This window comes from Betta splendens, chromosome 8 (genome assembly GCF_900634795.4).
Source record: "Betta splendens chromosome 8, fBetSpl5.4, whole genome shotgun sequence".
NCBI classification, from domain to species: domain Eukaryota; kingdom Metazoa; phylum Chordata; class Actinopteri; order Anabantiformes; family Osphronemidae; genus Betta; species Betta splendens.
This window is the reverse complement of record NC_040888.2, coordinates 12,275,504-12,301,085: the sequence shown is the minus strand read 5'-3', so window position 1 is coordinate 12,301,085 and position 25,582 is coordinate 12,275,504. Positions and strand designations below refer to the sequence as shown.

General features: G+C 44.8%; 1 protein-coding gene across 1 annotated transcript in view; it reads left to right on the top strand.

The window, feature by feature from the left end:
- Window positions 1–25,366, top strand: part of grin2ca (glutamate receptor, ionotropic, N-methyl D-aspartate 2Ca) — a 34,248-nt gene extending 8,882 nt beyond the window's left edge. The window contains exons 2-13 of the mRNA XM_029159281.3: window positions 289–736; window positions 8,064–8,665; window positions 10,418–10,532; window positions 15,218–15,429; window positions 17,918–18,086; window positions 18,645–18,798; window positions 19,344–19,469; window positions 19,572–19,801; window positions 21,229–21,389; window positions 21,523–21,710; window positions 22,226–22,458; window positions 23,089–25,366. Of these exons, the coding sequence (XP_029015114.1) occupies window positions 305–736; window positions 8,064–8,665; window positions 10,418–10,532; window positions 15,218–15,429; window positions 17,918–18,086; window positions 18,645–18,798; window positions 19,344–19,469; window positions 19,572–19,801; window positions 21,229–21,389; window positions 21,523–21,710; window positions 22,226–22,458; window positions 23,089–24,711 (4,245 nt within the window). The 5' untranslated portion in view covers window positions 289–304 and the 3' untranslated portion in view covers window positions 24,712–25,366. The remainder of the gene's footprint in view (window positions 1–288; window positions 737–8,063; window positions 8,666–10,417; window positions 10,533–15,217; window positions 15,430–17,917; window positions 18,087–18,644; window positions 18,799–19,343; window positions 19,470–19,571; window positions 19,802–21,228; window positions 21,390–21,522; window positions 21,711–22,225; window positions 22,459–23,088) is intronic.
- The last annotated feature ends 216 nt before the right edge of the window (window positions 25,367–25,582 follow it).

Genomic DNA, 25,582 nt, shown 5'->3' with positions numbered 1-25,582 from the left:
GCGACAGCCTGGCCACAGCTTCATCCAGCTCGCTGACGCACTCTAAAAATACTTCTCTGGTGCCGTTAATGGGTTCTTACGCTGTCTTAGTTATGGCCGGCAGACAGACCATCGCACGGCGCAGACACGGAGCTAAAAGGTCAATAATCAGTATAAGCCAACTCTGAACAAAAGGCACTTGGGCCAGCTGGGATTACTGAGCATTATCACAGCCCTCCAGAATCACACAACAACTCATCTTGTGTTTCTAATGTTTCAATCCCGTCCTCCACCCCCGCCCTCCTCCAGGCAGTAGGTGACTGAGATGGGCGTTCGTCCAGGCTGCTTGAGCGACTCCCCGTGGTGGCTGCCGCCGCCGCCGCTGCTGCTGCTGTTCTGCACCGTCTCCTGCTGTTCGGGCCGGCCGTTCGGGATCCCCACGCCCTCCGTGAACGTGGCGGTGGTGTTCAGCGGCTCGGCCTACCAGACGGAGATTAAAGGGCGGCTGATCCGGGAGAACTTCATGGACCTGCCGCTGGAGGTGAACCCCATCACCGTGCTGGTCAACAACACCAACCCGCGGGCCCTGCTCACGCGCATCTGCGACACGCTCACCACGAACCGCGTCCACGGCGTAGTGTTCGAAGACAATGTGGGCTCGGAGGCTGTGGCGCAGATCTTGGACTTCATTTCCACTCAGACAGCGGTGCCCATCGTGGGCATCAGTGGAGGCTCGGCTGTCGTCCTGCCACACAAGGTCAGTTCTTATGATATTACATTGTTGGAAATGGATCAAAGCGTGGCAATTCCATTCACGTTCAAATCCTGGCTTTTATGCCGTGTGTGTCATGCCCAGAACCTGCTAATACATCAAACATTTATTACATTTATTTTATCGTGTGGATGGTTCAGAGGTGCACTCTAACTAAACATGGCCTGTTTAAATCTGTTTTCTACTCATGTCACTCGCTCAAGAACCCAAACCAACATCATCTAATGAACAAAGGTCTACATATAGTAATGAAATCTAAATTATAATAAATATTTAATAGATTTTGGCATGAAAACAGAGGCGGAGACATCACTATCCACTGCATTGTACTGTACATTGCTTGTAGTGAATTATTAGGCCTTTTCCTAGATGAATAATTAATGTGCTTAAAAGGTCAAGCCTCCCAATCATCCGGTTTTGCAATAGCTGTAGGTTTTGAGCTTTGAGAGATATGAGCACATATTAAGCCGAAGGGGAAACCAACATCTCCGAATCAATGCAACTGCAGATCCTCTCATAAAACCCAAGACTGTCGCTGAGGAGTGCATCTCACACTTGTGCACAAGTGGTGCAAAGCAGAAGTATTTCAAGCCCTCAACCGTAGGTTTGTTGACATGAGTCACTCTAATCTCATTCCCTGACCAAGCAGGAAAGTGCAAATAGTTTTCTTAAAGCCAGATCTGTTAAATACAGCAGCAGATAATGTGAAGTGAAAGCACATAAAACAACCTCTTGATTCTTGTAATAAATGTAAGTACCAGTACCCCCAATAAACACTGCAGCAGCAGATTCATTTCCTTTACTCTTTGATCTTGTGTCTTTCACTAAAGTAAAACTAATGATTTAATCTGTAAGAAACCTAATTAATTACCCGAAATGGAGTCTGTGTTAATTATAACGCTTGGAGAAAAATGAAATTATTCTGATCTAAGCTCCACTCAAGGTGAAATTTCATTTTCTTGGAAGCAATCGAATAGTCACTCACAAGACGACACAGTAATTTGTGTGCAAATCACATCAGACTGAGCAATAGGTAGACGGACAGGCTCTGTCACTTTGGAGTGACTTAATGATTCATGAATGCAAATTTAGAGCTGCACCAAGTTCAAAACCAAGAGCACTTTTAGGATTATGACACAATCAAATAACAACATAAAGTGCTACTGTAATAGATTATTCACGGGTTAACACACACACATACACGCTATTCCGCAGCAAAATATGTGAAAAGGCTAATTATAGCAAAATGATCCCTTATCACTAAATGTAGGAATGTTTTGCAACAAGTTCACAATTAGGCAACAGACACTAAGAATTTTTTTATCTTTTTAATTGTGATGTTACACAGTAATTTAAAAAAACTATGTTGTGTAAGTGTAGTATTTGGCAGGTGATAAAGACTTAGGAGAATTATGATTTATGCTATTAACAATTAACAAGAGACACATCAATGTTGTGAAGGCTGACCAAAGTGGATAATTAGTGATCTCAACTCACAAGAGCTCAAAGACAATATTGTACACACGGGTACACTCATCTGTCTGGCTGTGCTACTGCCTAAATACCCACAGCAATCAACAGTAGCTCTACTCTGAGAGGAACCATTTCTTAGCAGGTTTATACAACTTCCCTTTTAAAAACGTTTCATATCAAGCACAAACCTTTGCCAATAAGCAGCCACATAATCACCCTGCTTACCTTTTTGGATTAGGTTAAATTCTTATAAATATATAACTCAAACTGGACAGTGTAATTGAATATACACAAGCCTAATACCCCTTTACTTGGTCTTACCCGATTACATCACTAATGATATCAGTATAAAATGAGGAAGTCGTTGGGCGCCTCCTCCTTTAGCCAAAGCAGGGTAAGTGCTATAAAAAGGCCAGCTTGTTCTTTCTACACCCTTAGTTGCATTATTACCCTTCAAGTTGTGACACTTGTAGCTAAATCAGTAAACATCAACGTAAATGGTACTTGACTATGTTTTAATCATAATGTCGTAACTGTAACACAACAACCAAGTCCATATTTCAAGTAGGACTCCTGGTATTTTCTGTTAAATGCAGCTTTCTCTTTATTTGTAGCTCATTTTAACTTAGCAATAACGTGTTACGTGTTACTGACCGGAGCAGCCATTTACGAAGGTAGCGGTTGTGATAGGACACAACCAAGGCAAGAGTCTTAACATTTATGAGTCATAGGAGATGTACAGTACATGTAGCATGTCACAGTCAAGCTGCAGATGTGTTAAGACCATTAGAAAGGCACCATTAGAAGATGTGGAGGAAGCTGATTTCATGTTTATAGCGGATGAGTCAGCCAAAATTCATACAAGGCAATTTTACACCTGTTCCTTTTTTTCTGCAGTTGATCACAATTACAGTTTCTGAAATTAAGTCTCATTGTCTCGCTTGTAAGTCAAATACGCGTCTGGTATGTTAGTGCGGTACGTGTGTTGGATTGCAATACGTTACCTTAATTAGGATGAAATCATTTCCCGCCTATTTCAGGTCCTGTCGCGTTTTCCATTTTGTGAGAGACAAATACGAGTGCAGTCACTTTTCATTTTTCATTCGTATGGTTTCATGTCTCCGCTGCAGCCATTTATCCATTTTAGAACACATCTTGGGTGACGTTGTCAGTAGCGTGGCTTCTCAAGGGTAATAAACGAGATGCCATTCAGCAGTTAATGCCTCCTGCTGCTCATTTACACCTTAACTATTGTTTAGAATGCTGACAAGCAGCTCAGTAAAAATGAATTACAGAAGGGCTATAATAAAACATAAACGTCCTGACCAAGGCAAATAACTAAAATTAATTGATTTTGAGTTAAAGACTTTATCAGTAATCACTCAGGGAAAGAGTCTGGGGTCATCAAGATCCGATTTGCTGTGGATGCATTGTACAAGGTTAGACCGCAAATGAAGGTATGAGTTGTCAGGACAGCACTGCAACTATGAAACGTGTGTTTTATGTAACTAATACATATTAGTAATGATTATATACAAGCCTGTGCATATGTTTTAGCACAGGGCTGCTGCACCAAACTCATGCTGCTGACAGGCTACAGTACTGCATGAACAGGAACATGTATGACATCATATCTGAACCCGTGAAATACCTATCAAACTAAGAACTATTGAAACAGTGGCCTGAAAAGTTTGGAGTACTTTATTCTGTTGGTAATTTTACTACTTAAGTACAAAATTATGTCTTCACTCCAATGTATAAGTAGTGAATTAATACTTAATTGTCACAATCTGCAAATGACAGTTATGTGGTGCGGAGATTAATTTGGTCCAACCCTCCTTGATTCGTTTCCCTAATAATCAAGGACACCAACCGTTTGACTGATTAATGGGACGCCGTCAAAGGTAGTCAACAAGAAGATGGGGCTCATCCATTTTTTATATGTGTCACTGAGAGTGGAGAGTTTGATCCTTCTGAAAGTGACAGCTCAGAATGAGGTGATAAACCGTCCTGGGGATTGTCTCTCTACGGCCCAGTGAGACGAAGAAGCACAATAATGCCAAGCAAGTAAAGCAATTAAGAAGTTAAGGTGAGGACTCCAGCAGGAAGCTTGATTATTTATGAAGGTATAATGTAAAACTTAACCAAGATAGCACCTGATAGTCACAAGACACTGACCTCATTTATTGCTAGCAGATTAATACTGTATCTTCACATAGAGCTTAAATCAATAGGAGTAACTATGGCTAAAACGCGTACCTGGATTCAAAGGTAAGATACAGTATGAGATCAAGTGAGAACAAAGCAGTTCAGCGTAGCTTCATCAAATCCATCGCTTTACAAAACATTCTGTTTGTTTCATGTATAGTTTCTGATATTTCCACCTTTTTTATTACTGATTTATACACCGAAAAGGATTGTTGGGATTTACAGACCCATCAGGTTCAGCATCTTGTCTTCAGAATCGAATTAATCTCTGAAGAAGTGATTTCCACAGCACTGTAGGAGAGCAGCATGTAAGTCAGCCAAATGCGAAGCCTTTCATTGTCTTTGCAAGAACATGAGCCTGAGGCGTTTAACCAAACTAGAGCATTTTCTCTTTTCCCTGTCAGCCTTTGCTTTATCCTGAACTCACTTGTGTCTTTTATCAACTTCATTCTAAGAAAAAATGGACAGAACGAGCCGAAAAAGCAGCCACGCATCAGCGAGACACACAATGTGGAGCAGATTGCACCAAAGTCTCTGTTGTCTTGATTCAGACAGCGTCGCTTACCTGCCGTTTAAACTCCATCCAGACAAAGTTGTGTTAATTCTGAATCTATATTTTCGTTCTGCACATGTCTCTGGATTCGTAAATGCGATAGCATCTTTTTGTAATTGTCCATTATAGCAGGACCATTACGGTCCAGCGTGTATTGTTTCAGTCTTATCCAATCTACACAGGATCAAAACCTGGGTCCTCTCCAGGTTTGTGAGCAATGGCAGGCGACCAGTGTGTGTGTGAGTGTGTGACGTCAGCGGCACAGGAAGACGTGCCAGGGCACTTCCTGCTGCGTGGCCGAGGCAGACATATGTCCCAGCACATATCCACGGCCAGAAGTCACTTTTCAGAAAGGGACGACTGCAGTTCGGACATGTGACCAGGGGAATCACACAGATTATTCCGTGTTAATTCCACTCTCTGGTGAATCGGACATCTATTATTTTACTCCCTCTTCCTTTTACTTGTTTAAACCCGTTGGATATATTCCAGTTTCAATATGGGCCAAACGAGCCATTCCTTGACCTTCAGCTGCAAAATGAAGGTGTTTGACGACGTAAAGGCAGTTCTTTGGGTGTGTGTACTGGTCCTGATATCAACTGATCCCATAGAAACAGCTGTGCTTTCATTACCAGTTCTTTACAGCCTAACTGCACTCGGGCCGGTGCTGACTGTGTAGGATGACAGCACTTCCACGCCTGTAAACAAATATGTTCTGTATATTTTGCCATGTGAATGTAATCTCAGCTTTCACGATCTAAGCTTTCCACTCAGTGGCTGTAATCTTCTTTGGGACTATAAACTATTACTGTGAGCTTCTCTATACGGCCCCGTGGTAGTGCAGCTTACTGACATGAAAGTCATGTGTGACAGCCACATGGAATCTGACGGACCGACCAATCAAAGGTTTGGACATAAGTGGATTCTTTGTTTTATAAAGAATTTATTTTATTTTTTATATTCTTTCACTTTTTCTTACTCACGCAGCCTTACAAAGATTTGACTGGAAGTGTAAATAATAATAGCATTGCCCCATACAGTATGATCATGTTTCATGAGTTTAACATTTGTCAGCTTTAAATACTCTGTAAAGAATTGGTTCATCCACTGGATTAGCTTCTGCTTTGGTGATGAAGGTCATCGTTTTTGAACACGATGTTTTTTCATAGGTTAAATTACTGTCTGTGCTTCCATCATTCCACTGGTATTGGTGTTACTATAGATCCAGCCTGAACTGATGACCAAAACTTGACAGTTCCAGGTTCTCCTTTGTATTGTTGCAACTGTCCAGTCTATTTGTGTGTAGTATGTATGAACCTGAGTATAAACTGTTGTTTATCAGGTGATTATTCTGCCCGCTGGAAAGTTCTTATTGGCCGTCTATACCTGTTACTCTAACTCCATTTGACGCTCTTCTTTAACCAAATGCCACAGATTGCTTTGTTCATGCGCTGCACACTGATGTTGTGACTCTGGGCGTCGAGCTGCCGCTGAGCCCCCGGTTTCGCCCCAGGCTCATTTGAACCACGCCATCAGTCTTCTCGCTTCTAATTGAGCTGCTGACATTGGGGTTTGCAGACTGCCTTATTCTGATGGACCTTTGGTCCAGTAAACATTTGCAGCAAGAGGCAACGTAAAGTATATACAGAACAGCAAATTCCAGCACATACAGCCCTGCCACAGAACAAACCAATGGGCATAACGCATGCAGGCATATTGTAAGCAATAATGCTCACATGTTGTGGGACAGTAGTGTAAAGGGGAAATAGTAGACTTATGACATTTCCTCACTAAGCTCGCTGCAGCCAGAGGAGCTCCTGGGCGGTCGAATCCATGTCAGCACGCAGCAATCCATAATCAAAACAAAATGTCTCTTATCTGAATATTAATAAGACGTATATAAGACCACACATTCTGAAGATATGATTTAAACATTAAAGTTTGTAAAGAACAAATATAATTCCTTCTTTATATTCATGGTTGGTATAGGTTTAAGAACAAATCACCAACGCATCTTCTGCTTCAATGAATAAATGAATTATAAATCAAAAACAATACATGAAAGTAAATATTGTCACTTTACTGTTTGTGGATGTAAAAAAGGACACAAGTGGAGTGACAAATGAAACGAGGCAACAGGAAAGGAAAAATCTTTCCACAGGCGCGAGGACCGTCCAGTCAGACACACAGTGGCTTCAGCCATGACGTCTGGAATGGAAACACACTCATACATCACAGGACGGTTGAACTCGTCTGAAGGACAGTGAGGAGACAGAGTGACAAAGATCACAGGCCCCGCTGCCGTCTCCCGTCTGAGCTCTGAGGACCCGGTACCCGGGAGGGCAGCGCTTCCCCTCAGAGGAAGAGGTCAGGAAGGGGTCGCGTACCCGCCAGGCTGGCCGCGGCAAAGAGCTCGTTTAACAAGATCACAGTCACAACATCTACCTCCACTCTGAGAAGATTAGGCCCTTTCAGACAGAATTGAATTAGTGCTCTTCATTTGCGTAAAGAAAAACCCGCCGTAATCGTATGTAGTAGGACGACCACTGATGAATGACTAAATTATACATGAAAGGGACAGAAATCACTGCTGAATCGAACGTCTCATCAATTTGTCAGCATCAATCTGTCAGCGTCGCATTAAAATGCAAGCAGCGTAATTACTGTGCTGCAGTATAATGACTGTCAGGTGACGAGGCCATGGTTGAGACCCCTGACCAATTAGGCCCCATTGATGTCATGCTGAAAGTAATGGGTCATTATAGCCACTAGTTGACATATATGTGCACCATTTATATAAATGCACTGTTTATCATTGGTGCCATTTTAACAAGCCATCAAAAGTCCCTCCTGCATTTTTAATAATATATGTTATTAATTAGGGCTTGTATTACAATTCAGCACCTCCTCAATCTGGAAACACTCATGAGCTGTCATATTCCGTTAATGGGTTGTTACTGATGTAGAAAGAATTCATTAAAGCACTATTAACACAAGCAAAGATAATAATTGTGTTCTAGTAAATGCAATCCTCTTTTTGTTCCTATTGTGAAAAGGCGATCGTGTGTCTTTCCTCAGGGCGAAGGCTCCAACTTCCTCCAGCTGGGCTCCTCCATCGAGCAGCAGATCACCGGCATGTTCAAGGTGATGGAGGAGTATAACTGGGACAGCTTTGTGATTATTACCAGCCTCTACCCAGGCTATGAGGCCTATGTGGATTATGTCAAGTCCTTCATCGACACCAGCTACTTCATTTGGGACCTGCAGGACGTGTTGACCTTTGACATGTCGGCCGACAGCCTCAACGACATCCGCGCGCGGAGGCTGTTGCAGCAGATCGACGCCCAAGTTCTGTTGGTCTACTGTTCCCACGATGAGGCCCAGTATCTGTTCTCCATGGCATCCGAGGCTGGACTAGTGGGGCCAGACTACATCTGGATAATCCCCAGCCTTGCTGTGGGGAACCCAGACATCCCTCCGCCGGACACCTTCCCTGTGGGGGTCATCAGCATCATCACAGACCGGTGGCGGATGAGCCTGAGGAAGAGGGTGCGGGACGGCGTGGCCATCGTAGTGAAAGGTGTGCAGAGCTTCCGAACACAGCGAGGCTTCATTCCTGAGGGCCACAATGATTGTAACAACCCCATCAAGCCGTCTGCCGCTAACGACACTCTATTCAGGTAATGTTGCCTAGCTTTATGTAGTGTTGTTCACGTTTTTAGGTTCAAGTTCAATCTTAAAATGTTTCATTTTTGGCTTTGAAGTTCTGTATTTCATACCGGCATCATCATCTACCTGTTACCACACAGTGCCCATCGCCACCAGCTACATGTCTTGTGCTACTATGGCTGTTTTCCATTTCTGGCGTAGTAGTCAGTACTTTGCTACACCCCAATCCTTAATTTAAGAAAGCTAGAAGGAGGAGTCTGCTTCCATGTACTGGGATCATAAGATCCGGCTGTAGAGAGCATCAGACCCAAGGCTGGGGTACCCGTTTACCTTACAGCACAAATCAGTGCAAAAATCTTTGAGGCCCAGTCAAAGGCCAGACTGATGCCCCACAGGACGTCTGTGAAAGGCCTGAAGATGGCGTCTTCCAGATGCTTCCCCATTGGCCTGACAGAGTAAAAGGATCTGTCGGGAAGAATGACACATCCATATCATTGTGGCTTCAGACTGCTGGTGAGGTGAAAGATGGACAGATTGGTTCCAGGTGTCACAGTATTGACGACGGCCACTTGAAGGCACAGCTCGTAAAAGACTAGAGTTACGGACGCTCTGGAGGACTTTCCCAGAAGAAATAACTCAGCAGATGCTTGCTGGTAGTTGTGTTCATAAATGGGACATTTAATCTCGTTTATTCAGACGTTAAGCTTAATAATAATAATGTAACACAAAAAGAAGCCAGTTATTTTACAGGGGAAAAGGGATGACTGGAGCTGGAGATGACGTGACTGCATCCTTCCAGGCTCTTGATGTACGAGTCTGAATATGAGCGCCTCTGTCATTTCTGATCTATCTATATAAAGTTTATCTATAACGCCTCAGGACCGCATCAGCGTGACCCGACAGAAAAAGAGGTCAACAGTTGTTTAATTATTCATGACTTTCCATCTGTTTGGTGTCGTGAGACTCATTTTATGGCTGCTGTCGCTTTCCCAAACTGCACGCTCCCTCCTGCAGCCATCTATCACTGAGCGCTGCCCTGTATATCTTGTGGTGATTGTGAGCCAGTGTATGGAAGAGGGCATGGCGTCTATTTATTTAAGCCAAGCCCAGGAACCGAAAGGGAGGGCGTCACCTTTGGACCCGTACGAGCCAAGGTCGGGAACGGGCGCATCGTTGCATGTGAAAGCATCACAAAGTGTCACGAGGCATTTTTCAAATGGTCTCCAGAGCCGCGGGGGAGACAGCGTGTCTCTTTTGAACCCAAACCCTCCATGAAAAAGTGGAAATTGTGAACATTATCTCATACTTTGATATTGCGGTTTAGACTTTCTTGAACGCCAGCAGGCACGACTTGAATAGCAGCGCCCCTCGTCAGTGAAGCGAAGGTCGAGGAGACGCAACGAGGAGCTTTCCGCTGGCTTTCTACTCAAACGCCGACGTCCTGCTCACTTCCCCAGCTCTCACTTGACTGAAGGTGTTTGACTCTAAACGGCTTTCGAGAATGAGTCAGCTCACCTGTTAATGGGATTATCCCAGATTACCAGATTAAACAGGCTTTTCACACAGGCCATTCTCATCCCAGCAGGTTTTCCTCACCTCTGCTGGAGTGACAGCAGAGGCGTCACAGGCACAGGCTGCAGCAGGTTCAGCGCTATTAGTTGGCTGTGGCCTCTATCGTTCCTCTGCAGTACTTTTGATGACTGTTAAGTTAATGATGTGTTTTTTTTTTAATCATGTTCAGTCAATGATTGCTTTCTCTGCAGGCACATGATGAATGTAACCTGGGAACACAACGACTTCTCCTTCAACAGTGACGGATATCTGGTGAATCCGACCATGATTGTCATCACGCTGGACAAAGAGAGGCAGTGGGACAAGGTGAGACACTTTGTACACGCACGTTCGTGTGTTTGAACCCACTGCACGACACAGGGAACGTAGGAGCGGGGCTTTTTCTTACTGACGCCTTTGTCCACATGCCAAAAAAACAGAGAGAGCGATTTCACACGTCACTGGTGTTTTTCTAAAGACTAGCTGGAGGAGCCAGAGTGTCACCAATCAGCCTCCTAATGAAGGATCACATCCAGACCACACACAGAGCGTGAAGATGAGACTGGAGGAAGTTCAGTTGTTGAATAAAGGCCATTCCATTAACACACACAGGCATTTCAAAGCCATATTGATATTCCCAGGTTCTGCTTACTCATATACTACAGTAGAGTGATACTTTATCATGGGTATAAGGTAACAGTATGGGTGAGAATCAATGCAGCAGCCTGTGGCATAGGCTGGGTAGACATGTATTCAACCTATAATTATTAATGTAGGACTGAGTGTTAAGATTAATTCATGCTGAATCAGACGTTTTAGAGTCAAGTTAGAGAAAAGGTCTGTTAACACTTAAACACACTTGGAACCTAATATTTACAATGGGCCATGACAGCTGCCACTGCTGAACATAATGACCTCATTAGCGTTATTATAATTTTAATTCCATTGCACACTTACATAATTGCAAAATGCGTTTAAGTATATTTTCAAGTCTGAAATTTCCAGTGCGTCTCTATCACTGTGACACCGCTCCATTTCCCTGAAGGGCCGGAGGGTGGATCCACTGGTTGTACAGGGCAGCTTCCAGGTGTGGATGAGTAGAGTTAAGATGATATATTCTAGCACGTAGTAGATTCTGAAATAATAAACCCTTTCAAATGTGACATTACGACACTACAATCAGAGACTAATGCAGCGTGGGCTGTAATACAGTATGTTGCTCTGAGGGCAAACTGTAAAAACCTGCGTTGGGAGAGAGGTTAAATCCATGAAATGAATAAAATGACACATTATATTTATTCATTTGTCATAATGGAACACTTTGCACAGATTTGTGCACAGCAAGTCTGGTTTATGTAAACTTTAGCAATATCTCATTATAATTTACCACCACTGAAGTTCTATCACACTTTCTCTTCTACTGCTGTAGCATTACTGCTCAGTGTTCGGCCCATAGCTTGAAGAGAGCAGCTGGAACATTAGGGGACATTAATGCAAGGACACAATAAAGAATATAACAATGGAGGCTGGTTTTGATGACTGCCAGCAAACATTAGATCACAGTATCGACAGAGACACAAATGAATGCAAGATGCTGCAGATTATTCCTGATGATCAGTGAAGCAGTTTAAACAGATAGTGTTGTCTAACTGCAATTAGAAATGAAGGCCTGTGATGCACCACGCACCATGGGATTAACGGGCGGCTCCCACTGTGTAGGGATACTGGTTTTACAGACACACACAGTTAACAGCATCAGGCTGAGCGACCACGACTGGACACTCAAACATAATTGTTTAAATTAGAAAATGCTTATGAAAGTGTCAGACAGAATGTTAATCAGCCTCTTTAATTCCATGTTTATTGCGTCTGGGTCCCCGTCTGTGTCGCTGCCTTTGGTGTCACAGAAAAACAATTATTGGCGTGTCTGTTGGGCCGCTGTGCATGTATATTGAAAGGGATGCGGTAGGTGTTGTTCTACGTGGGACGCGTGTATTACAGGGAGGGACGGCGCACCTGGCCTGGGAAGCACCATGCTGTCACTCAGCTGACACTGTTTTGTTGTGCACAGCATGACAATATATATATACAGCGATGGGCTGCATTGGACGCGGCGAACGCTCCGCCCCTGTGTGGCCTGTGCAGGGCCGGCAGACGCGAGAGTCCTGGTGAATTTAGATGTAGAGCAACACAAGTTTTGGGAGAGTGGACTGAGGGAAACAGGTCAAGCAGCAGTTTGTCTGTCTATAAAATTATGATGTAGTTCACGGTGAACGTTGTGACATGTTCTCTTCTAATAAGGTAACATTAAGTTAAGGCTTTTTTGATCATTCTGTGAGTTTGTATATTATTATCTTATGAATTTAAATAGCATTGAATCAAACACAAAATGAAATCTTATTTTAAATACATTGACATACAGGAGAAAATGCTGCTGACTTGACTTCTTGCGATTCTTTGGTATTTGAGTTCTGACCTGCAGGTAAACGTGTCCTGTGATTCACCCTCTGAGTCCAGGATTCATTTACGCCGTGCTGACCTTCCCTGTACAGTATATCAAGGCTTCATAGAAGGAGAAATGATGCTGGGGCAGTTTGCGCATCAGTTCCACTTCCTGGCGGCTGTATTTCCTGCCTTCTTATTGTACAGCCAGTCTGTCACGTTCATTCATCACCTGTGTGTCACACCGCATGGACTGATACATAGAATTACACAAGAGTTATGGTTCCGGTTCATTCCCATTGTCTCGCTCTCATTTCAAAGCCAGTTAAGGTAACTTGGGAAGATAAAAGTAAGGACTTGACAAAAGGGTAAAGTAACAAAGGTAAAAAGCCGCAGGGGGTGATGGGAAGTGTTCCCGTCTCTGTTATCTGGCAGGGTGATGTACGGGGCTAAAGAAGGGCCAGTCCCTGGGTGTATACAGTATCTATGCACCCTCCGTGAGCGGTGGAAAAGCAATCAGAAGCACTTGGTGCCAGTTAAAAGAGAGGAATAAAGAATAAATCTCTCCCCACTTCGATTTTTAAACTGTGCTGACTGTTGTGAGTCTTATAAACAGCAGACATAATGCGGGAGGAAAACACACTTTGTCCTGACTTTGTGTTTTTCCTCTGTAGGAAATTAATTACGTTTATAGCAGCTGAAGTGAACTAAACAGATTATCGCCATTATGATTAGACCGCTCATGGCTGCAAGTGTCTGCCTCGCTATCAGACGTGAACTGTATCGGAATGGATGCATCCGCGGAAAACAAGATTAAGAGGAGGAAACTCCTCTCATCTTGTATTTTCCCAGGTTGTAAACAGTGAAGATTAAAGACAGCCGTTTCCTGCAAAGCCAAACATGATTGTATTAGAATGACTAAGCGACGGATGATTATTGATTTATGAAAAAGCAATATTCTACTGATGTTATTTACACAGTTTCATTGTATACCCAGTAACAGAGAAGAAGCTCCCACAGAACGACATTAGAGACTATTAGAGTCTGTATACTACAGGTCTGGAGCCAGCTCCATGGTTTGGTCTCCCCCTAGGTCCAGTTAGATGGAATAATGTATGTTTATGATGTATGATTGTTGGAAAGGCTGATAAGCAGCCACTAATGTTCTCCTGGCTGAATGGGAGCAGACAATTGAAGGATAGTTACTGCACAGATTAATGCCCCTAACCTGCTCATTGAGGCCTAATGACCACTGCTGGATTATTGCCTCCTTGCAGCAAAGTTGAGGCTCAAAAATGGCAAAATCTACCTTACGTTTAAAATGAAGCAACCCTGATGTTGACATGCTTGAACTGCAAGCATGGGTAATAGAATCTGGAGTATAAAGCTTTATTACGCACTAAAACACAGCGTAGAGTGTACATCACATTAGGATTTGTGTCTTTCACTGCGCTGGTCAGCTTTCATTTACTCAGTGCTGCTGTCATCAGCTCCGATGTCACTCTGCAGTAACCCCGACACAAAAGGAGACGATTAGCACCGCGTTACAGAGATCTGGAAGTAATACACGCTGACATTACAGGCTGTAACAAATGAGTGCATGCACACACACACACACACAGTGCCACGTAAACACCAGATGCGTGCTGAAAGGTCTTTATGACCTTGTAAATGTGGGTCCTAAACACATTGTAATGCATAACTTAAAATCTTCAGGTGACAGTTTCAGACTTTTGCTCCAAGCATGTGATAGAACCAATTTCCCCCACTCACCCTGCGAACATTGAGACAGCCAAGAAATATTGTGGCAAACTTTTCTCTATGGTTGTACATGCTCACAAATGTAAACATCTGTTTATGATCCAGATGTGGTTTAATGGCAGACAAAGCTGCATTTACAGTAACAGCCCCTCCGGATTCTCCAGACAGGCAAGGGTCACTGGTTCACAACGGGTCGGGGCCTCTGCGACCTTCACGCCTTCATTCAACAGACAAACCAGCCGTAAAAGCCGGAGAAAAGAACATGGTATTAAACAAGTTACAGCTTCTCCAATAACCAAGCTTGAAAAATGTAATTTCAGATCTTGATTATTCAGCTCGCCTGACTGCTCATTTCCCCCACATCATCCAATTAAAATTAGCTATCTGGTTATATGGCGAAGGGTGGAATTGCTTTTGTTGCATTAGATGTATAATTGCACGCTCTACATCCCCAGTGAGTCAAAAATCAATTTCCTCTAAACTGTCCATGAGCTGGAGCTTTCTTCTCTGCAGCAGGTCCAGATGCACAAATCGCCAAGATGCTTGATAACAGTTTGTACGGTTCTGTCTGAGGACGGCTGCGTCAGAATTGAAGGTCGAGACACACAGTCATGTCCAAACTGGTTCCATCAATAACATATGAAGAGCCAAAAATGTTTTCTGTTTCTAGCTTCAGGCTGTTTATTTTGTGAGGAGCTAAACAAGCGCCGAGCAGCCTCTGCCCGGTTTTTAAGCACGGTGGCAGTGAAGCATCACATCTGGACGTTCCTCCTGCCTGTTTGCTGATCCTCCTGCGTCTCCTCCCTCAGGTGGGCACCTACGAGATGGGAAGACTGCAGATGAGGTACCCCGTGTGGCCGAGGTACGGCTCCTTCCTGGAGCCCGTGTCGGACTACAGACACCTGAGGGTGGCCACGCTGGAGGAGCGGCCTTTCGTCATCGTGGACGCCGTGGACCCCGTGACGGGGACGTGCGTCAGCAACACGGTGCCGTGCAGACGACAGTCCAACAGGACGGAGGCGTAAGTCAACCAGGGGCGCCTGCGTTCCGAACCCCTGCAGCTGATCACATAAATAAACACACATGCTGCTGTTTCTAGTCACCCAGTTTGGAGCGTCTTACGTCAAAGGAAGCATCTTATTCAAAGCCCCACTCACACATGTTAACATGCTCAACCTAATTGATTTTGTATCTAACTTGAGAGTTTCATTAGGTATGAGATTAAGAGGCTCTTCCCCTGCCATTAGCCCAGGCTTGGCTCCTTATCACTCAGCGCTCGGCCAGAGTGCAATATCCCAGGGATCACCCCGCGACTCAATCAAGAAAATATATGCGCTTCAAGTCGGGGTATCAGTTAGATGGAGCAATTAGGCCGTGTCATCAATTGTGCACAGCTAAAGCCTGATATTGGTGTTCATTAGAGTGGGAGAGGAGAACTGGCCGTTACCCATTAATGACAACAGCGCTAACGAGGTGAGGGGAATGGGAGGCGAAGCTGGCGCTACGGAGCCCTGTGGCGCTTTATCGCTCACGCCGACCAAATCATCCGGCCGGGACCAGAGAGTGCATCTTTCTCCCCGTCAGACAATGACGGCACAGACAGGTGTAGTCAATGAGGGATTCGCTAAAGCAGTCGCGACTTTGGTCAGCTGAAGGAGAAACCCTGAACTTTAAGCGCAGTGCAGTCATAGCATCGTCTGATTGACTTTTAACGCCGAGACAGCTTTCAAATCGCCTATTTTCTCTACCCAAATGTGAGATTTACTGTTACATTGACAGGCAAACACAATAGAGGCTTCACATTTCAATAGTTGGAATGATCAACAATGTGTCATTTTTCTTGGGAAAGTGTCTTAAACGATTAATCGATCGTTCAGATTTGCAGCCTGCAGCCAATCATCTGTCCAGTTCCCTTATTTATTCTGAGGCCTGACAAGCAGGCACCTGCGCCCAACCGGTCCGAGGCGCTGATGCGAGCTTTTCCCCCTGAGTCGGACGCGTCCTCCTGTGGGGTCACAAAAACTCAGGTTTCCCTTGAACTGCAGGCAGCTGGAGATTCAGTCAGAAGCAAGGCCCTGGTGAAAGGTGGGATTTGACCTGGGTCATAGATTAGCTGAGTTTAGTAGGAGCTTGAGCATAAGCTGGTTGTGGATTCCATCCTAAATCTGGCCAGACATCACAATACAGAGAAATGATTGAGCCATAATATCACAAATGCCACAGTTCTTTTATTGTTATTAAATTGTCATTACTGCAATAGGCTTCACCCTCATGGTACTGTGTCTCAGAAAGGCTGTAGACTCATTAACGTCCATACATCCATATTAGCCTCCTTCAACACAATAGAGTTTGTCAAAATAAAGACTCATTTTTGTATATATTTTTTTAAATTACAGTACCTCAAAGTTGTGTTAATACAATACATGAGTTTGACACAAATGGCTGCTTGTCTCCACCTTTACAGCAGCGTCAAAATATTATTGCCAGAATGTCAAGGCATTGAATAAATTACCACACGCTCACACTCGTTCCCATCTAAAGGCAACTGACAGCACTGAGCCCTGACAGCTGGTGAGAAGAGGGAGGTTGGCGCCACAGCCTTGTTTTTCCTCCACTCTGCACCGCTCACTGGCCTCTACATGTCCCCATAAATACTATCACATTCATTTTTAGTCTATATATAGTCAATACTGATGAGCTGCTAACTACTGTTCATTACAGGGTTAAAGTAGAATTTACACTACAAAACCAACGAGGCCTCCATTGACTCTTTAATTCGCAATTACATGCTGATGTTTTATCTACTTCCCCTTTTCTTCCTCAAGGTTTCAGTACTGGGAGAACTGGCCAAGGTTTTGTTGCCCTGCCCAGATAATTCAACACCAGTTCCAGTTCAGTCTGTGATTGTTTGCTCATGATTAATTTATCTTGGGTTTTTTGTTTGTTTTTTTTTTGCTCTGCCAGCTGTCCATCCATCTGTCAGCCCCGCGAAATAATGCACAGTTCTGTGGAGTAGTTTCAGCTTTGCCCCCACAACCTTGTCCCCACTTCACCTTCGCCAGCTCTACCGCTGTTTTATTTATTCCTCAGTCCCTAAATAATATTCCTGCGACTGTATATATTTAATTGGTAATTCAACATACTGTAACTACAATGTGTGTGGTACGACAATGAGAATAAAGTCAGTGTGCCTGTTTTGGTTCTTTTAGTCCAGGAATGACTAGAATAGAATAGAATAGAATAATTCACGTGTATAAACGGTTCCCTGTAAAAAGGCACTATTGTCTTTAGTGTTGCTACCTTTCAGTTTTCCTCTCTCTCTCTTTGGTTAATTGCTATGTTTGCCCTTTGGTTGACAGCAAAGACAATTTAGAATCTAATAATAAACAATCAATCAATCAATTAAAGATGTTGTGGGAATTGTTTTGTGCTTTAAAATGAAAACAGAATGAAATGAAAACTTGCTTCACCCACATTCTTTTTCCCTCTCTCTCACTTTGGTGTTGCAGCATTGTGGGTCACACGGAACCCTACACGAAGCTGTGCTGTAAGGGCTTCTGCATAGACATCTTAAAGAAGCTGTCCCGCACCATTAAGTTCACCTACGATCTATACTTGGTCACCAATGGCAAACACGGCAAGCTGGTCCGTGGCATATGGAACGGGATGATTGGAGAGGTAGGAACTGTTCTCATCAGTACAGTATGCACCAAGGTCACTGTGGGGGACCAGCAAGGGAAGGGCGCTTTGTGTAGTGAGAAGACATTGTTAGTTAGCCTTTCACCCATTTTTTCAAAACCAGGAAGGCTATTGTGTTCAATGAGGCATCAACCTCCATAGGAAAGCTAATGGCTTGCATGAGGTGCGTTGCCTGGAGTGTAAATCCACCAGCTCTCTGTCAGCATGATAAATATCAGTCTGGAGTGGCTCAAAGGGTTAGAGAAGCATTCAAGGCCCTTTGAACTGTTGCTGGTGGGACACTGGGAGCTTATGTACGGTCAACTATGGAGGAGATGAGGCTTCACAAAGCAGTGGTGAAATTAGGCAGGAAAACATTGGAACAGGCTGCAGTTGTTTGGGCGTAGCTGCTGGTGAAGCAGATCATTAAAACGTGACCCTCAGAGACAGAGGACGAGGGGCCAATTTCCAGATAGATGAGATTCATCTGGAAGGTCAGCAGCGGATATTCATTAACACGTCGGACTCTAAATTATGAGCCACTTTCTTTGGACTCAGGTGTTCTACGAACGGGCGGACATGGCGATCGGCTCGCTGACCATAAACGAGGAGCGCTCGGAGATTATCGACTTCTCCGTGCCGTTTGTGGAGACGGGGATCAGCGTGATGGTGGCTAGAAGTAACGGGACCGTTTCACCATCTGCCTTTTTAGGTGAGACGCTCCGAGACATTTTCAGAAAAGTTAGTTTTTTCCATTCGGCTCTATCGCTGATGCAGTAGTTATCAGGAATCTCCCCCTCCTTCAACCCCCGTCCTCACCCACTGGCAGTCTGCCAGAAATCTCTTCCAAATATCACACTTCAACGCTGTCTGTTCTCCCCCAGATTCATATCTGATGATTCTGGAGTAAGAAGATTCTGTAAATATACAGTAGATGTGCTTTAATCACACTGCCATGAGTGTTTATATTGACGGTCCATCACACGACCTCAGACGTAGAGGATTGAAAACCAGGTCCTTCTAGGTGCAGTGCAACAGTACTTACACCCTTCCTGGCTCGTCTCACAGTGTTATGTCCTGTACACACAGAAGGACTTAACCTTTTTGCAGAATCAAATATTTTGGAAAATGCTGAATATTAAAAATTGTTTGTCAGATAAAAATCAAAGGTTTTAAGTTTCTGTAGTGTAAACAGTAAGTTTGAACTTTTTTGGGTGTTTGTATTTGATTTGTGGCTTATTTTCGTTTTCCCTTCAGAGCCGTACAGTCCGGCAGTCTGGGTGATGATGTTCGTCATGTGTCTGACTGTCGTGGCCATCACAGTGTTTGTCTTTGAATACTGCAGTCCAGTTGGGTACAACCGCAGCCTGGTCAGTGCCAAAGGTGAGTGTTGCCCTCCTCTATATTATAGATGCACCACACAAATATGAATATGTGTCTCAATTATTGCAATGTCCAAACTCCTCTCGCCTTTATTTTCTCAAGACCCAGGAGGTCCCACATTCACCATTGGAAAGTCTGTGTGGCTGCTGTGGGGGATCGTCTTCAACAACTCCGTCCCAGTGGAGAACCCCAAAGGCACCACCAGTAAGATCATGGTCCTAGTGTGGGCTTTCTTCGCCGTCATCTTCCTGGCTTCCTACACAGCCAACCTGGCAGCCTTCATGATCCAGGAGCAATACATCGACACGGTGTCCGGCCTGAGCGACAAAAAGGTAGCGAGCGCCGCCGCTGTCATTGGCGCCCAGTGTGTTTGTTATCAGGTGTGTAGCTGTGTTTGACGTACAGCTTAGGAAAAACACAAAGTGCTCTATTCTGGCTGTGTAAACAGCGTGTGGGACCACGCTGCATGCCAAATATCTGGAAGAGACAATGTCATGTCACTGACTTTTCATTCATGCCAAACACAGCGTAGAGCAGTCACGTCAGGGAGAACATGTGACATGTGAAGCGTAAATAGCAGACGCTGCTCCTAATATCAGATATTAACCTTTGCGTATTTGTCTTGCCTGAGGATGCGTTTTAACTATTGACACAGACGCGTCGCTGGCAGGCAACTAACGGGATTAAAGCGGTATTTGAGGAAAAGACCAAGCTGTCCGTTGCTCATTACAATCCTGGCAAAGTCGTTTACCATCCTTGTCTCGTTATAAATTAACCGTCCTACGTAGAGAGCGAAAGCAAATCCCTGGATTATTGAACAGTGCTCTTTGTGGCAGCGCTGGAGCCGTGGGGGAGCTGCTGTTTGTCCAGCTGCGCTAAAACGCTCAGGTTAAGTAAATGCAAATGACCGGACGCCTGTTTAGACACGAGGTTGCCTCGTTCTGCACTACAGTCAGACCAGAACTCATACCGGCAGTATCCTAAATATGAACGTGACTTCAGTGTTCAATGTCAAAATAAAATGAGACGAGGAAGATGAGCTCATTCGTTACCATGGTCAGTGTGAGATTTCCTTTTCACAGAAACCTCAGCAGAACTTGTCCCTTTCATTCCTGTATGTGTAGGTACAGTAAGGTTAATAGAAAAGCACAAAGCTGCCGGTTGTATTTCAGCTTCATCACTCTTACCATCTTCACAACTAATCAAAGGCACATAGTAAAGCAAAGGAAGAACATAGACATTCATTTCTAACTGCAGACAAGGAACATGCAAGGAAGCAGGATACTGTGACTAGAAGATAGTTTATTGTATTTTGCATGTGCGAAACTGCACTTGACGGGGACTCAAAGGTAAATGAACAGAGTAACAGTTGTAAAGTTAATCATAATGCTCTCCAGACAGTGTAGTCCTACACACCTCAGAACTCATCTTGCGACTTCTTTCACCATCCTCTGCTCTCAATGCTTTGGCTCATGAGCAGCTCCTTTCTTTCTCTGATACAAATCAGTATCAGTTTCATCAGTGCACAGAAAAGTTTTCTGGGTCAGGAGAGGCTTTTTGCATTGAGATCTCAATACCTCATATTAACTATATCTGTCTGTCTGCCTGCCTGCCTGCCTGTCTGTCTGTCTGTCTGTCTGTCTGTCTGTCTGTCTGTCTGTCTGTCTGTCTGTCTGTCTGTCTGTCTGGTATACTGTGCTCCACTGCCTTTGACGGTGACATTTTTGTGAATCAATCACTTTTATGTTGTGTTTGGCAGTTTCAAAAGCCACAGGAACAGTACCCTCCGTTCCGCTTTGGTACCGTCCCAAATGGCAGCACAGAGCGCAACATAAGGAGCAACTACCCTGAGATGCACTCCCACATGGTCAAATACAACCAGAAGGGAGTGGAGGACGCCCTGAACAGCCTCAAAACAGGGTAGGCGTCATAATAATACATGTAGCGTGCAGCATCGAGCCTCCCCCTTCAGTCCACACAGTTGGTGGGGGGGCAGCTGCACTTTTTGCTGATAACAACCATTAGAGGAACATCATTCTCTTCGCCTTCATAGGAAATTGGACGCTTTTATTTACGATGCCGCTGTGCTCAACTACATGGCTGGCAAAGACGAGGGCTGTAAGCTGGTGACCATTGGCAGCGGGAAAGTCTTTGCCACCACTGGTTACGGCATCGCGCTGCAGAAGGACTCCCGCTGGAAGCGACCCATCGATCTGGCCCTGCTCCAGTTCCTGGCTGATGGTAAATTCTTCATACTGCATAGAAACAGTACATATCAGAAGTATAAATAAAGTAAACATCAGAATAAAACCGCTTAAATGCATTTTATTGACCAGGTGCTCTGAAATGTGTCCCATACTCTGCACACACTGGCTTTTTTGTGGGTTGTTCTATAGCCTGGTCACCCTCAGCAGTAATATGCAATAGATGTATAGAAGGACAATAAAGACCACTGTGAAATATGTCAAACCAAGAGGGAGCTGCAATATTATTACTTACTTTGGACAGAAACACATTTTAGGCCATGCTTTATGTTTGCTTTATGGTTTGTAATGTGTGTAATAATGGACGAGTAAATCTAAAATATATAAATATAAAATATATAAAAATATTTACTACTCACACAGAACTACTGTTACTTCAGATGTTGTGCAGTGTTTTTTTTGTGGTTTTGCTAATATTAAGGAATCTTTACCTGTATTTGTTGTTTCCAAATAAAACTGTCATTATGAGTGTTTTGTGTTCATGACTCACAGGTGATAACCAGAAGCTGCAGACCGTGTGGCTCACAGGCATCTGCCGTAATGAGAAGAAGGAAGTGATGAGCAGCAAGCTGGATATTGACAACATGGCCGGGGTCTTCTACATGCTGCTGGTGGCCATGGGCCTGAGCCTGCTGGTGTTTGCCTGGGAACATCTGCTCTACTGGAAACTGCGACATTCAGTCCGCAAATCTGAGCGCCTGGACTTCCTCCTCGCCATCAGTAGAGTAAGTAATTGTCACATATGAACGACAGACGACATCAAAGTGTGATTTGTGTCTGTGCGCCATCATTGGGCCTATTTCTGGTCTACTGTAGGTGTAGCTGTTGAACTTTGAATTATTGTATGTACGCTGGAAAATCAGGTCTGTTTTGTTAAAACAGGAAATCTCCATTCAGATATTTTAGTAAAGTGCTAAACTGAAGCATCCTTCAAAACCTCAATATAGTAGATCAGATCGGTACACAAGCAGAATAGGTCATGGGCATTAACAATAATAAAAATTAAATGAGTACAAAGGAATAAAGTTACTTTACAGCAAGCTGCTAGGATGTTATGATGGCCATGAACCCTGGGAAATTGATTTTAAATTGTGCCACTAAAAATGTTGTTATGGGTGCGTCACCAGCAGACACAGGTGAGATACACATACACAGTCAATAGAAAATGAAATACAACTTCTGTGATAAACATGCAGACTCACATAATGCATGGCTCGCTCATTACCTTGTTTTTACAACAGAACATAAAACTCTCCACTGAAGGTTTGCCATGGAGTAGCTTTGGCTTCATTTGAATGGTTGTAGATTGATGGGCTGCTGAATAACCACTGCCATGTGCTGCTATCGCTCTGCAGGGCATCTACAGCTGCTTCAGTGGAGTTGAGCACACTGACCACAACGGGAGCATGCAGAGTCCTGACATCACCACAAACTATTCCCAAGCTAATATGCTAAAGATGCTAAAGACAGCCAAGGACATGGTGTCTTCTGCCAGAGTAGAGAACTCGCTAGACAACGCTACAAAAACACTGGAGAACTGGAGCCGGCGGGGGGGCGACAATGTGCGCGTTGGCCTTCCGCCCAGGATAACGACCGCAGACGTGACCCACGGCCGCGTGCCCTACATCTCCAGCATCACGGACAACCACTCGCCGTACCCTCAGCGGGCCCTCACGCCTACCTTCCCCGTTCATTATGCAGACACCACCACCCAGCCCCTCCTCAGTAAGCCCCGCATCGTAACCCGGCCCACCCCGCTCCGCTACACACTGCCCGCCCGAAGCAGCCAGCACGTCTTGGAGAGGACTCTGCCCATCTCCAGCCTCAGCAGTCCGCACATTGCCATGAGGGACCCCGCTCCCCCCGGTCCATCCGAAAGTCACCACAGCAGCAGGCTGTATGTGGAGAACCAGCCCCGGCACCCCATGTCCCCCTTTGTTCCTTACAGGGAGTTCCAGGTTCCCGATGCATATCTGCAACACAGAGGGCCACTCAGGAGAAAGCTTAGCTACCCCCCTGACTGTGTGGACCGAAGGAGGAGGTCCCACAGCTATGTGTTCCATGCTGCAGACCCCAGAGTGAGGGGCGACTACGATGAACCTCGATCATGCCTTGCTGAATTGAGAGCTAATCACCTCCTGAGCAACCAAGCCCCCGATGCTGCTGCCATGGCTTGCACCGCAGGGCATTATCCAGGTGGCGCCACCAGCTGTAATACTTGTATGAAGTCCTACCTAGAGCCCGAAATGGATGATATACCACTGCTGGGCAAGGACAAACTCAACCGTCGCGCCTCATTCCTCAAAGCCACATGGGGAAACGATAGAATCCATCAGGTAGATGAAACCAAGCCCTCCACGTCCACGTCTCCTTCCACACGCGCAGATGTGCCCGACCTGTTCCCGCGGGTGGTCGTGGCCGACCCGAAGCACCACAGACTCTACGGCAGTCTGGGGCACAACCTATCCTGCTACCCCTTGGCTGCCGAGCCTGCCTACTTGGACCCAGCCCACATGGGCTCCTACCCTTATAAACAAAAGCTTAAGTACTCTGAGTCCACGCGGCTGCCCTCCTACAGGGAAGCAATCCTGCAGAACGCCGCCGCCCTGCGCCGCTCCTCCTCCACTGTGGTCCATAGACACTACTCCACCTACCTGAACTCGTACACAGACTTACCAGTGTATGTGGGCCCTCTGCACCATGGACCTTCCCATTTCTATAATGGTTCTAAGGACACGTGCCACCTGTTTCCCTGTACAAGCCACTGCCCAGATAATGCAGCGATGCTGCCTCGTATGAGCGACAGGCCGGTGGTTTACCACAACAACATGTTTGGACCTTACAGTGGTACAGGGAAGAGGGAAGACGCCGGCACCGGGAGCCGGGATCGGAGGCAGGTTTTGGTGGCACGCAGAGTCAACAGTCCCTATGTGCCAAAGCCCTGGGGCAGGGTATCCAGCCTAGAGTCTGAGGTCTGAGTCCCCATCCTTACTGGATCTCCAGTAGGCTCTTAACCTGAGCCCCTGTGAGGAGAGGCATGCCTAGGGGTTCTCCCCTCAGCCTCTGGTTAAAGCAAAAATTTAACTCTACACCAATAGTGTATTTGGGAGCGTTGACTCTCGATTATCAGTGCAATAATATCTCGGGCAGCAAAATGTAAACAAGAAGACTCAAGCAAATGACTGCTGGGACTTTGTATGCTAAACTTCAAATACTAAAAAAAAGGTAATGGTAAAAAGTATCTACTGCGTAAGAATTTAACCTGTGGATTGTTATTTAAAGGATTTTTAAATGCTGTGTTGCTATGTGAAAGAATTCTGGGAGACAATATACTGTAGCCTCTCAATCCAATTACAACTTGATATGTTCTTTTTTTTTCCAAAATCATTCCAGCACCTGCTCCTTCAACTAAAAGACTTAATAAGATCATTACACGGTCTGACAACTGATGTGTTGTATGAATTTTACATGTTTGGGTGCAAAGTTGCACTGAGGCATCCTGTTCCATTGGCCATTCATGTTAATTGACTGGGATTTTAAGGAAGGGAACCTATCAAATGTATCATATATATTTCCACTGTTAAACTATCCTTTAATAAAGAAAAAGGGCGTCTGAAGGGCCTGCAGCAAGAATGTGTCATGTCACGCGTTTTAATATTTCATCTTTCAGTTTACAGTATGAACTGAGCTCCAGTCTCTCTAAGTAAACAGTCCATCATGAACTCCTAGAATCAACTGAACTGACGCCACATGGGCACGACCTTCAGACTGCAACGGGGTCAGCCGGGTGCAGCCGCAGCGTAACCCACACAACAGAAGCCGCCGCTTTAGATGCAATTATGATATGAC